This window comes from Amborella trichopoda, chromosome 11 (assembly GCF_054954075.1).
Source record: "Amborella trichopoda isolate Santa Cruz 75 chromosome 11, AtrichopodaSantaCruz75HAP2 v2.0, whole genome shotgun sequence".
Taxonomy (NCBI): domain Eukaryota; kingdom Viridiplantae; phylum Streptophyta; class Magnoliopsida; order Amborellales; family Amborellaceae; genus Amborella; species Amborella trichopoda.
In genome coordinates, this window is record NC_142346.1 from 46,194,416 (window position 1) to 46,213,750 (window position 19,335).

The 19,335-nt window shown below is 33.7% G+C and overlaps 1 protein-coding gene across 1 annotated transcript; it reads right to left on the reverse strand.

Moving 5' to 3' along the window:
• Nucleotides 1–546: 546 nt before the first annotated feature.
• On the reverse strand, nt 547–7,815 carry LOC18448482 (GDSL-like Lipase/Acylhydrolase superfamily protein). Its single transcript, XM_006858543.4, has 5 exons — nt 7,465–7,815; nt 6,021–6,145; nt 5,241–5,489; nt 2,321–2,585; nt 547–876 (listed from the first exon to the last, which is right to left on the reverse strand). The coding sequence occupies exons 1-5, from the start codon at nt 7,700–7,702 to the stop codon at nt 653–655; spliced, it is 1,101 nt and encodes a 366-aa protein (XP_006858605.1). The 5' UTR covers nt 7,703–7,815; the 3' UTR covers nt 547–652.
• Between the last annotated feature and the right edge of the window lie 11,520 nt (nt 7,816–19,335).

Consider the following 19,335-nt stretch of genomic DNA (forward strand, 5'->3'; position numbering starts at 1 on the left):
ACAAAATAATCTCTACACCTTATCTTTATATCTCTCTCTCTCTTAAGAAAGTTTATCTCTCTATCCCACAATGTGAAAGAACTTAAGGATTTAGATTATGGACTTCTTCTCTCCTATCTCTCAAATATGGATTTACGGCTAAAGATTTTAGGGTTTAGTAAAAAGAGAATCCATCTCTCTTAAACTAGGTTTCTAAGAGAATTCACCTAGGGTTTGAGTTTGTAATCAAAGGGGTTCATGTTTCATTAGTGTGGTTTGGCCGAAATTTACTTTTTTGGTTCGAGATTGAAGCTAGACTGTTGATCCCGTACCATTTTGATGGTGGTGACTAGGTGTCGGGTGTAATAAATTCGGTTGAGGTAATCTCCGACACTCTTCCTTCTGTTTCTTGCAATCTTATCTTTTATTCTCAAGCATAGTCATAGTTATTTTAATGGCATCAAGTTGTTAAGATCTTGGTTTTATTGTTATGTTGATTTTATTTTGAAATTTATCTTATTGTACTAAAGACCACCTGTAAGTAATTATTTTGCCAAAAGAAAAGGGTTAAAAAAAAAGAAAAAAAAAAATATTCCTTGGTAAAAGATCACAAAGGTTTTTCTTTCATTCATCACACCCACTTTTACTCAATTATTCAAAGAAAAAAAACTCCTTATTGCTTTGCTAGCTGCCTAATGTTTATGGGGTAGGCATCTGAGCAATACTTGGAAGCATAGGCCTTCTGGGCAAGAATGATGTTTGCTGCCTCAGTTGGATGAAAGGCATCCCAAAAAATGTACTCTGTTCTGTTAGAGCATGGCTGTTGAAAAGGAAGACAAGTGACTTGGCCATTGTTCCTCCCCACCCCACAACAACCCTTATCAACCACTGTGAAACCTGTTTCATTCAAGAAATGAAAAAGATTTTGGACCATGATGAGAAATTGGCATTTTATTTTTTTGAGTGAGAGAGAGAGAAATTCTTAAACCAGATGTTAACCAAGAATAACATGATTTGTAGCATGCATATGATAGATATATAGGCAGATATGCATAGACACAAATAAATAGACATGTAAAATAGATATATGCATAATATTTAGGAAATGAAAATGGTTTGATAGGGCTGCAACCCTGTCAAAATAAGTGAAGCCTCACCTCATAACTCATCAAAAATTGTAATTCAAGCACTGAAAAACCTTTACATGGATCACCTCTGCTCGAACACTATGGTTGTGAGGAAAAATTAAGATTCCAAACTCTGAAAATAGTGTATATTGTAACTAATTATGTTGACCGTCCATTTTTTTCCTAAAAATAAATGTTTACATATCCGCAAGATCTGTACATTTTTCTACTTCCAAATTTTTTTTTATCGGTGTTGGAAATTCATTTTAGAGCCATCATGGCGCTTTCCATCGCCGAAAGTGCTCAAATGAGGATTTGAGGTGGGGCTTTATTTTGTTTTCATAAAAGCTAGGCTTTATAGAAATTTCATCCTCTAGGAAAATGCATACTTATCATAATTCGATCCATATTTTATAAGACAAGTCGTACAAATATTTGAAATTTGTGAAAATTTTAAAGTTTCTAAAGTTAATTTTTCCTGACATAAATAAGAAACTAGCTATTATTAAGGGGTGGGCATTTTTTTGTATCTCCACATGGTATAATTTGGAAAATGTTTATATAAGGATGCTACCTTATAATGTAGAACTATGGATGCCCCTCAAAAATCCATCGGAAAAGATAGTTTTAATGTTGAAAGATTGATTGATCATCTCGACATTAAGATGTATGATTATGAAAAATAAAAATATTTTAACTCTAAAAAATAGTACATTTTATAACATATTATCTACACCGTCCATTTTCAAGATTTTCATATGCTTATAGATCTACTTGATTTTAATCATTTTTGAAATTTAAAATTTTATAATTAGATATAAAAATAGATTTTGAGATAATCCTAATAACATTTTACATCAAAATTATATACCATGATAAAATTTAAAGGGCACAGTACCTCTACACCTACGGAGGCGTCCGTATGGAAACTGCACCCATATAATTTATATATATATGGAGACATACCTTTTAATCTTGATTAGTCAATTGCTAGTTAGCAGAAAACAACATTACACATTAGTTACAACCTGTCAATACTATTGGCATCAATCTGTGGTAGTATTCTCTTCTCACTCCCAACCATCTGGCGATGATCAGATGCTTGTGGATCTCAATAAATATATATATATAAAAGTTTAAAGAAAAGATTTATTCTTAGTTAATAATTATTGGTACTGATCATCAATCAATAGGGATATAACTTGTCCATTTACCATAGGAGGAGGCATTGGCTATGAGGTGTTGGAAGGATGAATAGGAATTGATGTAGGTAAACTTTGCACCAGGTAACCTCGAGTTGAAACTTTTAACCAGGCTCAACAAGCCCGAGTTAAACAAGATGATGGCATTGTTGATCCTACTCACACACCTGGCTCCATTAGCATCATCATTAGTTGACCGGGCCAACTCATAAGGGATGCATCCTATTTGTCCAACGCCAATTACTGCTACTTTTCTTGCACCCAATTCGTATAATTCCTGAACGAAGAAGACAAAAGGCCAAACAAAAAAAAAAAAAACCAGATCAAATTTTTTTTTTTTTTTTGTTGAACATCACGTATAATTCATTGAGATAATGATGAAGTACAAGAAACAAAAGGAGAAAATAAAAAAGACAAAAAAAAAAGAGAAAGAAAAGGGCGGCAGGGACTCCCAATAGAAGAGACGGAAAAAAAAGAGAATGGATGAAATAGGTAAAGATAAGACAAAAGGAGCACACAAGACGTAGATCAGTTTATCTCGACTGTTTTGATACAAGCTTAAAGGGTTCGAACCTTTGACCTCTCTCTTTCTCATGGTTGCTAGGCTTCTCTCTGTCTCAATCTAAGGAAAATGCTTCCATTCATGACCTAGTGATTATTTTTTGGGAACTTTATCAAAATACACAGACAAGTTGAACAATTTAACAATTAGCTTAAGTGTAATTTGATAAATTAAAATACAATTAGCTTAAGTGCGGTTTGTATAGAGCATAGGCTCTAAACAATCAAATTAAAGCCCACCATCAAATAGTGTCGAGAAATGTAGTGTCAATATTAGAAATTTTTGTGATAGACTTAGAATATATTTTTTATATTTATTTATAATGTTTACAGCTTCAAAAATAGTGTAGATGGACCGATCATGAAAATTTGAAAATATTGAAAAATTGACGGTCCGAAAATGTGTTACAAAATACACTTGAAATCCATTTTTTTCTCATGTCCATGCATCTTGATATTGAGATGATCAATTTGAAGATATTTGGATGTCAAAAAAATATCTTCTAATAAAAATTTTAAGGCAGGGTAAAATTAGATAGTTTAGAGCCTCGGCTCTATATAAGCTTTTCACAATGTGTAATTTGACGAGCTATTTAGAATTTTGACCTAAAAGGATGGTAGGCATAAGAAAGCTTCATAATTCCAACCAGTATTCATCTATAAAGGGGTATTTTTACTGATAACCTAAGTAAGCAGGCGAGTCTACTCGAACCTGTTCGAGTAACTTGGGTGTCCCACTCAAACTCGGGGATCTTAAAAATAAATAAAAAATTAAAAAGAATATAAAAAATTCATAAAAAATAAGAAATCTATTTGTAACACTTTTTTTTATGGGTTTTATTATTTTTAACAAAGATTTGAAAATATTTTGGCCATGAACACTTACTTTTATGCTTTCCATTTTTTTTGGATTGTTTTGAAAATACTTCCAGTCACAAATTGATTTTTCAAAATCTAGTTTTTTACTATTTTTTTAACCTCATTTTGATGTGTTTTGTTTAATCTTTACTTTAAACATATATTTCATTTTTCTTTTCTTTTTTTGAAATTTTTTTTAATTTGAGTACTTTTTTTGCCTAGCCGGGCCAGCCTGACTTAGGCCGATTACTCGGACACAGCCCATGGCCAGGTTCTGGGTCTGGTTCGTGCAATCGAACACTGATTAAAACTAGAGTTCACATGTTTGACTTTTTTTATGGTAGAAATGAGCTGAAAAGAGAAAAGGAGCCATTAGACAATTGGCGTGGAATAAAATCTACGAAACTTAAAAAAAGAAATTTTTTTATTTTATTTTTTGGCTAGGGAAAGAAAAAAGAAAATATACAATATAGACTGCATACCATGAGGTTATTTATTTTTGGTATAAGAAGATTACAATTATCACTATTCGTTGGATGATAGGAAATTGGGCAGCGAGGAGTATGTCACAGTTTAAGAAATTTCTTTTTGGAGTCGAATATTGCAACACTCCCAATCATCAATTTCACATTTGCTAGTTGTGACCATATACTAAACGCAAACAATTTTAATATGTTATTTATCAACATAATAACACCATCTAACTTGGTAAAAAGAGGTCATCACCCTTACCTATCAAATATGAAATTGAGCGGTTGGAGGTGCACCATTAAATGTGCTCATAATCCAAGGGGATTGTATAAAATGAAACCATTTCCTTTTAGTACAAGGAGGTCACAATTATTGGTAACCATCTAATATGAAAATCTAATAGCTTGTGTGTGTTACGAAGTTCGAAAAAAATTCTTTTGAATATTGAGCTTGGTCAATGAAATAAATGTTGCCACATAATTTCACATTCAACGATCAAGATTAATTGTGATCACCTTGTATGAAAGGTAAATGGTATTTTTGTATACTTTTCCAAATCGAAAAAGGTTTTGCTCAAACTTAATGAAAAAAAATGACACATCCCAACCATTCTATTTACATTATGATGGTGGCAATGTTTGTGTGCAAAATGTAACATTATGAGTCTCCTATTAGAAAAAGGGAAAAGTTTATTATAAGATTGTTTACTTTTAGTATAAGAAAGTTGTTAAGATTCTAAACAAAAGAAAAATTCTCTCAAATATTGTGGTACATTCATAACCACTTGATTTGACATCTAACAACTAAGATTGATTATGATCTCATTGTACCAAAGATAAATAGATATTATAGTATATAGTACTTAAAAAACAATAACAGTTGCGTGCTCTCCTCCCTATCTTTGATTTCTCTTTCTTCTTTTTTTTCTTTTTTTTTTTGGGGGTAAAATGGCAACCACTTTGATGGGGAAAGAGAAAGCAAGCCATGATCCACATGATATTGAAATTTGAAAATTAGTAAGAAACAAGTGATGAATGCTGACCATTAATTGTCGCCCATAGTCCTGAATGAGGGAACTAGCGTACTCCCTTGGAGTATATTGAGAGCCAGTGTTGTAATAGTCAGGCATGAAATAATTATTTAAGTAATCATTGCTTCCCATCCCCACTGAGAAAATGCATTTTCTTAAATAAGCAGTGACAGAAATATTGCTTCTACTCAACAATGCCCTCATTTCCTCCACACTCCTTGCAAAGTTTGCAACTTGTTGGTTCATGGATAAATGCTCTCCCTGTTGCCAAATAATAAAATTTAATCAATTATTCTAAATACAAGCAATGTATAAATAATTGGATCCACATAATATGATTCTTATGGTGATCCAAACCCCATGACCATGGAAAAACAAAACCTCTCAAACCTTTAATATGACAAAAAAGAAATGGAAAAGGTTAAAATCAGGGTAAGGCTTTATAGAGAAAAACTAAAGCTTCATCTCAAGCGCATTGCGAATTATAGTTCCAGAAAACCTTTAAATCAATTGTCTTGATCTTCACATTATGGTTGTAAAAAAATTAGGATTTTAAAGCCTAAAAATAGCACATATTATGATACATTATCTAGACCATTCATTTTCAAGTGTATATAAATCCATAAGTTTTGTACCACTTTTTAAGCTACAAATTTTGTAATAAGCGAGGAGAATAGATTTTTACAGCTATCTTAGAGATTTCCCACACCCGAAGTATTTTCTTAGAATTTCTCCGAATTAGTTAACACTGGGGCAGGTGCATGCTATTTAAATTAAATGTAGGAGAAATACCAGATTTCTTCCGGTCTCATCCCTTATACCAGCTGCTCCAGAAGCAAAATTGACCCCTCTCAGCAATGCAGTCCCACTGGTAGTTGCATAAGGTGGAATGTACTCTGAAAACCCTAGAAAAGCAGCTGGAGCCCATCCACAAAAATAAGTAATAAATGGAAATTACCACAAATAAATAGAAAAAATGATTAAATGAGGAGACAATGATGAATTTCAAGTCAAATACATTTCACTAAGTGCAATGAACAAAATTTTTTGACATGGATTCTATGTTTGCATCTCCCCAAGTGAGATTAGAAACAAGAATCTTTTTTTTTTGGAGCAAACATAAGGATTAAAGGTAGCAAACAAAAATTGGGCTTGACCTTCACATATTAGCTACAAGGGTTGTCTACAAGTTGTTTTTTTGTACGTGGGGGTCACAATCATTCTCACTTATTAGATTTCAAATTCGAATGGTTTGGGGTGAGTTCGAGAAATTCTTTTTTTAGAACTTTATGTCTATTTAATGACACTCCTACAACCACTCATTTTGAAATTTAAGGGGTAAGAATGATTGTAACCTCCAACTATAAAAGATAAATGGTCTCTTTGTAGACAATCTCTTAGTTATAGGGCATCAACGAAGAGAACTTGGACTTTACTTATAAGTAAAGGAAAAGTATATCGTCCACACGTGGACATGTAAAGGATACATAAGCACTCTTTCAATGGTTAAAATTGAATTAGTGCCAATCCAAGAGCCAAAAATTTATTGGTTTTTGAATTATGAAAGTAAATATAACCCACTTAATAAAAGAAAAGGCAAAAATAAATATTTGGTCAATTTTTTATTTAGAATATTTTTTATTTTTTTTGGATGTGTGGATGCTTTATTTTTCTGGTAAAAATAAATTTAAAAAATAAAAACAAAATTAATTTCTAACTTTCTAATAAGCCCATAGTCAATCTCATCCATCGAGGTGTTTATTGTGGGATGCCATACCACCCCATCAAAAGTACGGAGAAACCAATAAGTCACTGCAAGCAACAAATGAGAGAATGAACAGTATGAGAGAAGAGCAGGGAAATTATCGATACAAAAGGAAATAGCGATAAATGACGTTTAGTCTATGCAACCTAAGGAAATCTATGCTTAAACTTTTTTGTGCACGAAACATTTGCATTTGTGTTTGAAATTTTAGGTTATTTACACTTTTTCTACATTCTTTCTAGAAATCTAATTGCAGAAATATTTAATTTCAATTTAAATTATAATTTCTTTATTTTTTAAATAGTAGATAGACTAAAAAGCTAATTTTGATATTAACGTTTATGACAATTAACTTATCAAATGCTAACACCCATATACTATTAGTATTGGTCCTAGTCGCATGACTTTAGAAGGCATTACAATCAATCCTAATTACAAGAAATAACGGCAGTTGTATGAGACAGGACCTACCTAGGAAGTCCACGGTGGTCCGGCCATTGCAGAAACGGCCGGTGACGCCACCCGGAAAATCGACACCATATGGCAGATAGTTTGCCCTCGCCAGAGTCAATATGTCATTGTTGTTCCCATTGTCCACAAGGGAGTCCCCAAAGATGAACATGCATGGCACTTTACCTCTTGATCTTGATCTTGCACTAACCAACCCCAAAAATGAAACTATAATCAAAGTGAATGTCTTTAACCCCATCTCCCAAACCCCAAATATGGGAAAGCTCTCTCTCTCTCTCTAAGATCCAATGTGGGGATTTCTCTCTCTCTAAATAAAATTTTGGAATGTAAACCGTGGCTCACTTTTCCTTAGACCATGGGGGAGAGACGCATTGTCTTTTATAGAATGCAAAATAGAAGACTGGACAGACAAATATTGAAAATCTTATTCCCCCTTGAGTAAATTACAATGCTACCCTTCAATTAAGATTTTGATAAATAACCGAAAATATCCTATATTTTTGTCTTTTATGCCACGAATTTGAACCCCTAAACTTAGAGTTTGACAACAAGAGCTTCACAGTGCAGGGTTACCTTGGTCATTTTTTGAAGAGCTGGTCATTAAATAGGGAAATTAATAGAAAAATTCTTTTTTATTTTCAAAGTTTAAAATTAGTCATATATATTCTATATTTACAATCAAATCCATTTTTTATGGTGAATATTATATTTTAATTTTAATTTATTCTCTATACCTGATTAATGTCAAATTTGGGGAATCGATACTTCTCACCATAGCACATCTATAAAAAAATATTAAAAATTATAAATAATATAAATAAAGATGATAAACTATTCCTATAAATTTAAATTACAGAGGCATATTAGTCATTTTATTTATTTTAAATATATTTTTGGTATCGTTTTAACAAATATGTGATGGTTAAAAGTATTGACTCCCTAAATTTGATCTTAATCCAATATATAGAAAAGAAAAAAAGATTAAAACACAATATTCAGTTTAAAAAAGTGAAACTGAAGCATAAAATCTAAAACGATTTCTTTTAATTTTAGAAGTGAAAAAAGATTTATCTTATTTTTCCAAAAATATAGATGGTTATCTATTTTATTTTGTTTTGCTTGGAATGGGTAAATACAAATTTTGAGCAAGAACAAGATCACTCTCTTTAGTGGGACCTTGGCTTTAATTGGGCTCATGGCCTACATAATAATGCTACTACAGAGGTGGAGGTGGAGGTGAGGTTTTATAAATAAGTTCATGTGCAACCGGATAGTGCCGGTGGAGGTGGTGGCATATAACCCGTGCGGTGACCGGAAAGAAGTCACATGCACAACCGGCCGCTCCCCATGTTTCTTGTTTCCATCACCGTTTAAGAAAATTCTAATATATATATATATATATATATATATATATATATATATATATATATATATATATATATATAAAACACTACGCAACATCTATAGGCGAAAATGAACAGTAATTTCACCTACCCCTATCACCGTCCAAAATTCATCGTGTGGTCACAATTATCTAGTAGTATTTTATTTTTCTTTTCTTTTTTTTCAAATCGGAGTGACCTAAAATTTAGAGCGTGTATTCATAAAAAATAGGATAATTTTTAAAAAATATAAAAAAAATATTTTACGTGAAAAAATTAATCAAAATACCCATAAAAGATGATCTATTTCCCATTTTACCCATTTACAACTACTCCAACTCAAGACCATGTATTTTGTAATAGGTGTCTTAAGATATCTTCAATCTGGTTAACAGTATAATCTAATTATTTATCTATACCCTGAAAGTAATTAGTAGAAAAGATCATTTATATTCTTTACATTAAATCCAAATGAACACTAAGCCATCTATCTGTACCCTAAAATCTCTTAGCAAAAAGATCATTTTTATTCTTTACTTTAAATCCACCACAATCAGAACTAAACTATATCCAGTTTGGAGCTGATTTATATGGAGTCAATTTTGGCTTTTAACATTTCATTTTTTTATTTATAGCATGGAAAATTATTTGGTGCGGCTAAGCCCACCCCTGTTACTATGCGGCCCGGAGATCTACACCGTCCACCAAAACAATATCCTTTAAGTAATAGTCATTCCAAGAAAAAGTAAAATCAATGGTTCAAATATTTTTTTCAAAAAAATATCACTTTTATTTTTAAAATTTTATTTATTTTTATAGATTAATAATCTCTATGTTAAATATTATGAATTGCCTAAACATTAGGATCAAATTTTATTTTAAAAAATAAATTATTAACGGGTAGCATTTCTACATGTGAGTCCGTGGCCCGCATGCTAACCGCATCCTTATAGTATTTTGCTCTTGATGTTACTTCCATTCTTCTCTCTCCTAGTGGTTCTTCAGCTTTATTAAGTTTAAACTATTTAACCTAATTTTTTTGCAATGCGTTACTATCATAATTATTTATTCTATAATACATCATATCAACAAGAACCACACCATTAACTCTAGAGCAACTACATCATTAGTTTTTTAGAAAAATTAACCTGTTTATGGTTCACAATGAAGCTGGTTTTATACTCCTAATTAAGTTCAAGAGATTTAAATCACACAAGTCATATTGTGTGCCTCCTTAAAAAAGAATGACAGAATCTTATATTGATGCGTTGTAAAGTTGGTGTGATATTCTTATTTGAGAAAGTCTAATGAGGGTGAGGATCTTAAACTTTCCCTTAACCCATCTCAAGCCCGAATAAAGATTGGTGGATTGTGTTAGGTATATGAATAAGACCCAGCAGTCTTGATTGTTGATAACATACGTCTGGTAATGTGAGAATTTATTTTAGTACTTTACTAGTATAATGATCTTATTATGAAAATATAATTAGTCTGATGATCTAATTTTTCATTTTATTTGTATGTACTATTCTTATTCCAACGTGTAGGGTAGAAAAGCGATAAAGAAAGAAAAAGTTTCTCTTTTAAAAAATTACAAATTATTCTCTTTATTATTAATTTTTTTGACAAGTTCTCTCTATATTTTTTTTTTTATTTTTTTTTTTTGTTTTTTTTTGGGGGTTAGTTCAGTGTGCATGTATCGAATTTGAGATGTAGCACCGCTATATGTCAGCTGCTAATCACTCAAGCCCAAGCTTAATTCCTAACGAATTTTTCTCCTTGCTTATCTTTTATTTCGAGAATTTAGTAGTTGTGTTTTAGCATATAAATTGAAATAAATTGGTTGAAAGACAGTAGAGAGAGAGGAAGAGGGACGGGTACTGATTTATTGGTACCAAGGTTGTAAACGAGCCGGGCCTGGGAAAAACAAACCCATGAAGCGAGCTTAAATTCAGGTCAGGCCCACCTTATGGGGCCTAGGACATGGCTCGTGGCACACTAGATCGAAACTTGCTGGGCCGTTCCAACCCATTTGCACCCTGTTAAGAATGAAAAAGGGCAGCTCATCAAAATACCCATTGGAGATGGAATATTTAACATTTTGCCTGTTTGCAACTATTCAAACTCAAGGCCCTATATTTTTTATAGTTATTTTGAAATTAAATAAAAAGATATGAGTAAAATGTTAAACTTTTCATCTCTTATGATTAGTTTAATAGAGTTCCCAATGAAAAATCTATACAAACATTGCCCATCAAGCTTTATTACAAAAACAGGCTCCCGGCCTGTTAAGCTAATGGGTCCTAAATTTGGGCTTGGTCCGGCCAGCTGATGGCCCCATAAAAGGGGCTGTAACCAGGACCATATAGAACCGGCCTTGGCCAGCTTATAGGCCCATAAAAGGGCCCTAACCAGGCCCATATAGAGCCTGGCCAAGTGGCGGGCCCATTTACAGCCCTATAAATGGTCCCAAAAAGTAGCCCATGTGTGGGGAAAAATGGCCCATATTTGAAAATGACGGGCACTAGGATATACACCATGTAGAATGTGAGACAGATGTAACTAATCTTGGAAGAAATTTGACCAAGCGGATCTATGAATAATAAATTTTTTTTAAAATAGATGGTCTAGATAATACGCTACAAAATGTATTATTTCCACTGCTTGAAATTGTTTTTTCCATATCCATACATTTTGATCGCTGGAACAACCTTTTCTAATGGTTTTTTATGTGCCATTGTTTCAATAGTACAAAGTTTTCACCTTATATAAATTAGGACCTTACATGAAAGCTCCTAAACATAAGAAGGCTCCATGAAAACTTTTTCACGCCAAATCCTTGAGCATTATTTTTTTTCATCTTTCCTAAGTGAAATTTTGTGGCAATAATGGACAAAAAAAATACTCTCATGGTGGTTCGGCCTTTTGAGTGCAAAACCGACCTCGAGTAAAAAAGCTCAACATAATAAGTCAGTTCCACACTTGGACTGCTGAAATAGCCTGTGGGAAAAACAATAAACTCAAGTCGGTTCGGCACATGGAATGCTGAACTGATTTAATTTTTTTTCTGTCACCCAAGGTTGGCAGGGAATTTCAAATGCCGAGCCGACTTTAGGGCATTTTTTGTCCAAATTATCTTAAAATTTCACTCAAGGACTAGATGCAGAGAAATAGTCCGGTGTGAAATTTTTTTTTAGTAAGGAGTCCTACATGCAAGATCTTTTAGGCAGGGGCACAAGTAATTTTTGCTTCATCTGAACGAGAGTGAAACAACCATCTAATGCATGATGAAATTGTGGCGTTGAATGCTGATTCAACACTAGGGTCTCCCTTTCTGGGTAATTAAGTGGGATGAGAGGCCTGTTTTTCATATAGATTAGGGAATTATCTTTCTTTCTTGAAAGTGCCAGTGAATGGTGTGAGCAGGATTAAAAACTACAACGTGATAACTAGGCCGGGGGGAGCTACCATCACGATCCAACCCTTTCTTATAAGGTCCGGTCCCTCTAGGTCGGGGTCTGTCTTTCCTATTGAACTACCAAAAAAAAAGACAGCCATTCCGATCGAGAGAGAGAGAGAGGGGAGAGAGGTTTTAAAAGGGAAGCCCACAACCTGGCAGCCTAGCAGTGTAGATATTTTGTGGAGATTATGTACTCCTGCAGAGCACACTATATACTTACTCTATTGAGCAAAAGAGCTAGATAGAACTCTTTTTTTCTAGAAAAAAAATTGAGATCCTCTTTAGAATTACCAAATGAGGAATCAATATTAAAATTTTAAGACATACTCTTTTTCAAGCACATACAAAGCCGTATTTTCCTCTTCTTTTTCAGTTACCCATTGTTAGGCTTGTATGGTGCTAGATGTCAATGACATTTGTTGGGGGCCGCCCATGTGTATTTAGAATACCCCATGGTCTTGTCCTTTTCCTGAACATTGGTTTTGGTTGATGCAATTTGATCATTTTGGGTTCATGCTAAACCATTACTTCATTAAAGTTATGGAATTTATTGGGTTTTGAAATCAAATCATTAGTTCCTTAGCTCAAAAATGAATTGAAAGGAAAAGAGAAGCTCTAATCAGGGCCACGTTTGTTTACGGGAAGCTGCGGCTTCATGACAATAGGTAGCACTTCCAGCTAGGGGTGGCCATTGGCCCGATGGCCGGCTTGGCCAGCCTGGTCGGTCCAACCCTAAAATAACAAAGGGCTGGGCCACAAAATGTGACCAGATGGTCGAGCTTGGGCTGCTACAGGGCCGGCGCGATTCTGCCCAACCTGGCTCTCATTTTCTTTATTTTTTGTTTTATTTGTTTTGAATTCTATCTAGCCCAACCCAGCCTGATCCAATCATGATAGGGCTAGGACCGGGCTTGGGCCAAGGGCCAAGGCCACCCTGCCCTATGGGGACATGCCGGGCTAGGGCCATGGCTAGCTTGGCCTGTTGCCCGCTCTACTTCGTGCATTTGTTTGCAGCAAGTGAGACAATGTTACGGAAGTTGTGGCTTCTAAAACAACATCACGAATAGGGTTGACAATGGGTCAGGTGCCCCGGCCTGACCCAAAAAACTAGGGCCTAGTCCATAAAATGGGACCTTAGTGACGCTCCAGGGCCGAGTTACCATGGCTGGAGGGCTGGCTCAGGGCCGGTGGGGCCTTGTTTGGCCTGGCTTTTTCTTTAGTTTTTTTCCCTATATCTTTTTTTAGGGTATTAAGCCTAGTCTAAATCAGCCCAGTCTGAACAGGCCAAGGCTAGGCTTGGGCCATGGTCCCCTTTAGCCCGATCATACCCGGACATGGGCTATGACCTCTTTGGCCGAATCGACTTGAGCTAGGGCCGACACTATAGGGACTACCAGCACGGGTCAAGCCTAGCTATCCCAAACAAACTAGGGCCGCCCTTGGACCATAGCCTTTTTGGCCCAATTAAGGACTAGATCCAAGTAACGCTGCCTTGAAACCTGTTGCCAGCCGTAATTGCAAACATGACTTTGGAAAGCCGTGGCTTCCATGCTAACCCATTGGAAGCCATACCTTCTAAAGTATGTGGAAGACGGGGCTTTGGTAGCCCACTGGCCTGGCTTTTTCTTTAGTTTTTTTCCCTATATCTTTTTTTAGGGTATTAAGCCTAGTCTAAATCAGCCCAGTCTGAACAGGCCAAGGCTAGGCTTGGGCCATGGTCCCCTTTAGCCCGATCATACCCGGACATGGGCTATGACCTCTTTGGCCGAATCGACTTGAGCTAGGGCCGACACTATAGGGACTACCAGCACGGGTCAAGCCTAGCTATCCCAAACAAACTAGGGCCGCCCTTGGACCATAGCCCTTTTGGCCCAATTAAGGACTAGATCCAAGTAACGCTGCCCTGAAACCTGTTGCCAGCCGTAATTGCAAACATGACTTTGGAAAGCCGTGGCTTCCATGCTAACCCATTGGAAGCCATACCTTCTAAAGTATGTGGAAGACGGGGCTTTGGTAGCCCACTCTTCCATAAAACATTTGCCTAATGCAATGAATTTTGGCTTTTTATACAAGTTTTTAAGGGGTTATATACATTGGAATCGCTACCTTTCATACACAAAAGTCACAAACACCCCAAAGGTTCGAGCGAACTTGGATGGTTGAGCTACGTCCTTCTTTGCACAAAGTTTGAGTAAAATTTCTGCAGATGTTGAGCTCAATGCTGATTTTTCGTCTGCATAATTTCACATCTGATGGCTATAAATGATTACGACCGACCGCTTCGTACTAAAAATAAACAGCCCTAATACATGTTGTTCATTGAGTAAATTGTGAAAAGCACTATCAAATTATGATTAATACTTATTTATAAGTATTTTGTTTCCTAAATTTGTGACATAATGGGCAAGGACACGAGCGAGTTTGCCAAAATCCTAAAGGATTTCGCATTGTGTAAATTAGAGACTTTAATACATGATTTATAGGCCTAATTCCACATAGCATAGTTGGAGAAGCTATTGTGCGTAGAGAGTCAAGATTTGGTTACTCATGAAGGGCGACTTAACGATGTCAAAGCTTAGAACTTGTTTAAAATAATAAATGAATTAAATGACGGAAAGCATAAATAATTCCTAATTTGTAAAAAGTTTTTTTTTTTTTTTTCTTCAATAGGACTCGATCCTAGGATCTAGCACCACGAATTTCATCTTCCATCATGCTGCCCGCTTTATACCCAGGCTTTTTGCCTATAAATAATTCCTAATTTCATTAACAAGTGAGAGGGATAGAAATTTTCCCTATGTTGGGGTGGGTATATTTTGGTAGGTTAGAAGTTGGTTATTGCAACAAAGAGAGAAGTTGAGCATTGTAGGTAAAATAAAAGGTGCAACATGGAAAGGACAAAAAGAATGATAGCTTTGTCCAATGTACCTAACACTTGAACCATTTAACATCATGAATTTCAAGATACAGTTTGATGCGTTAGTTGATCAGCAATTTGAAATTGGAAAAAGTTTATATAAGATCAGCGATTTAAAATTGGAAAAAGTTTAGATAAGGTTGAAGTTTAATATTATTGAAGTAAGGTACACCTCGAAAATCCCTAGAAGAGAGTGCTCCAACGCTAGAGAACCCTCCAATTGATCATCTCGACCACGAGAAGTGTGCATATGAAGAAAAAAAAAATGTCAAAGTTATTTTCTAACAAATTATCTAGACCCTCTAGATCTGCTAGATTTGTGCCATTTTTTAAATTTTAAATTTCAAAACTAGGGATAGAAAAAGATTGTTGAGTCACCATAAAATTTCCTGTACCGAAACTCCATCTCTAAGCAAATTTTTGAGATGCACCTTAGCCTTACTTCTACCATCTAAGGAGGGTGTCTTACACCAAAACTCACCCTTTGAAATTTGATCGAAACAATAATGGGCAATTTGATATCACACAAAAAAATTTGGAACATATTAAATCATTCACATTATAGGTGCAATTCTATAAAGTTTTTTAATCGTAATAATGATAATCATAATAATAAGCATACGAAACCAAAACTTTGTCCCATTAACATACCTAGATAAAGCGTCTCTTTACTTTTTTTTTCTTTATTTTTGGCGATATAAGAGGTAAGAGCACTAAAATGTGAGCACGTGTAGCATACTCCTAAGGAAATAACTTTATGGGAAAATATAGAATGAGACATTTTACCTTTGGTACAAAATAGTCACATTAATCTTAACCATTGGATGTGAATTTGGATGGCTATAATTATTCCATTGACCAAGCTCAAACTTTGAAAGAAATCTTTTCCAACTTTGTAACACATCCAAGCTATCAAATTCACTCCAGATGGTTGTAAGTAATGATGACCACCTTGTATCAAAGATAAATGATCTCATTATATACAATCCTGAACTTTTTATTTCCTATACTAAATAACTCATTAAAAGGATTTTTATGAACTAAAATATTGATATCCATTTTGGAATGGGTGTTTTAAAAAACAAAACCTGGATTTTGAATTCTTAACACTTCGATGTGACAATGCGAAAACTCGGTGATCTCTTTTCAATCTTATGATGTCAGTTCTTAAGTTCTATCTTCAATTTTAAAATGTTAGTTATTAGGTTAGATATTGTCATTGCTAAAGTTATTATTATGGCGGTTGGTATTTTTTTTTTTTTGAAAAAATTACATACATATCTGTTATAGTTCCATTATTACGGTTTTATCAAATAGTTTCAGTTATTACCACCGTGTCCGTTTTTTTTATATCAAAACGGAAATTTTAAAAAAAGACAACTTTACCCTTTTTCGATTGTTGAACAACCAAATTCAAAGTATTTTCAGTTGTTCAACAACTGAAAACGGGGTCAATTTCGGTTTTTAAATAACAGAAAATTTTAAAGAACCGAATTTTTTTTTCTCTCTTAAACAACCTAAAATGGGGCTAATTTTGGTTTTTGAATGACCGAAATTTTCGGTTTTTCAAGAACCGAATTTTTTTTTCTTTCTTATGAGTCTACGTATCCTCTCTCCACCTCTCACTCTATTTTTTTTTAAACTCTCTTTCTCCGCTTCACCTAGCGTCTTTTTTTGGGTAAGTTCATAATTCCTGAGATTCTCCTAAATTTAGGAGCTCAAACTAGCTGACTTCATAAAGGTAGAGAGAGAATACGTCACTAGATTTCTCCTAATCTTCTCATCTCATAATCTCTAATATTTCTCATAAATTTAGGGATATGTATGTAATAAGGAAACTATTATGATGTCAGTTTTTATGATGTCAGTTCAACAATCGCAAAAGAGTAAATTCATTTTTTAAATATTTTTTTCGTTTTGACATAAAAAAAACAAACACGGTGGTAATAACGGAAACTATTCGGTAGAGCCGTAATAACGGAAACTATAACGGATATGTATGTAATTTTTTCTCTCTTTTTTTTTTGAAGGTAGCATCCCCAAAGTTTAGGGTCTTAAAAATGCTTCTAACTAGGGTTTTAGCCGAGGGAATGAATGCATCATAGGCTCTAGAGCACATGATATTTTGTCATAAAGAGCGAGTATAGGGATAATATCTCACTCGAGTAAAGATATGGATAATATCGCTTTATCCCTTATTTTTAACTTCCATATCTGATAAGACTCAAGAATTGAAAATATTACTTGTAAGCAAAATGTCTCCATCTTTTCTATCATACTACCCCTTGGACCCCTTTGATCATAAATTTTTGACCCAAACAAACACTAAAACGACACTCTATTCAAACTCCATCTCTCTCTCTCTAAAAATCCATCTCTTTCTCTTCGATTCTCGGTGAGCTTACCAGTCAAGGGGTTTAGCTTGAGCTCGAACATGAGCACACTTTCTTATGTGTGAAAGAGAGATGGAGTTTTAGAGGGAGAGATGGAGTTTGGATTTAGAGAGAGACATAGAGTTTGAGTTTTAGGGAGAGAGATGGAGTTTTGAGTGAGAGAGAGATGATGATGTGAGAGAGAGATATAGTTTTAGAGAGAGATGAAGTTTTGATTGAGAGAGACGATGATGTAAGAGAGAGATGGAGTTTTAGAGAGAGAGATATAGAATCATTTCATAAGTTGTTGAGGTCAATAATATACGGTCAAAAAGGTTTAAGGGGTTGGAAGATAGAAAAGATGAAGTTCTTTTGCTTACGAGTAATATTTTTAATTTTTGGTTTTGATGAGAAATAGAAGTTAAAAAAAAAGGATAATAAGATATTTTCCCTAAAAGATATGCTTAGTACTATCAATTGAAAATTTGAAATCATCTTTATAATCACTACATGGATATTCTAAAAAAAAATGCAAAAAAATTTTAGTTCCTAAATATTGAGATTAAACTTGGACTGTGTTTGTTCAATCTTAGCACATCATTTTTTTAAGGGTGCAGTTTGTATAGAGCCGAGGCTCTAAACAATCAAATTAGAGCATAACTTTAGATAGTATCAAGAAATGTGGTTTCAATACTGGGAATCTTTGTGATAGCCTTAAAATATATTTTCATCTCTAATTATAAAATTTAAATATTAAAAAATAGCGTAGATCGAGCAAATCAATGAGAACTTTAAAAGCTTGAAAATTGACGGTAAAAAAATGTGTCACAAGGTGCACTATTTCCAAAAGTTGAAATCCTTTTTTTATTTTTTTCATATCTATGCATCTTGATATCGAGATAATCAATTTGAGAATAGTTGGGCATCAAAACAACATCTTTTAGTGAAAATTTTGATGTAGGCTCCAATTTGATTGTTTAGGGTTCAGCTCTATATAAACTTTTTCCATTTTTTAATAAGCCATAGATGAAATTTTTTTATCTTTAGTTCAGAGTTTAATAAGTTGAGGTTATATCCCAAATTTTGGGATCCTCAAAAACCAAAAGGAAATTTAGTTTTGTTTTGAAATTTGGAAGTAGCCTCTTATATCTTATATTTTATAATTAAGTCCCACTTTTAATATCATAATATTATTTTAACTTTATCTATTTTTTTATAAATCAGATTAAACTCAAATTTGATATATCCATACTTTGACCATCAAAAACTTATGAAAATATATAAAAAATTATTTAAAAAAATAACCAAAATGGCCTTATAATTTTTGGGATATTTTGGTTATTTACCTAAACTTTTTTAAAATATTTTTTTAAAAAATGTATCAAAATACTTAAAATATGAACTATTTAACATTTTACCATATGAATTGATTTAATTTTAAAGTGCCCATCAAAATACAAATCATGAGTTGGAACAGGGACAAATGTATAAAACTATCAAATGGCCATCTCCCATGTATATTTCGATAAATCTCTTTGTTTATAAGAGTTATATGATATAGAAAAGTATGGACATATCAAATTTGAGCTTAATTTAATGTATAGAAGAATAGATAAAATTAAAATGCATATTATGCTCTAAAAAAATGAGACCTGAGTAAAAAATATGAAATATATAAAATTATTCTCAAATGGTAAATTTTCTATAAATTTTGCAATAAAAAAATACTTCTCAATGGTT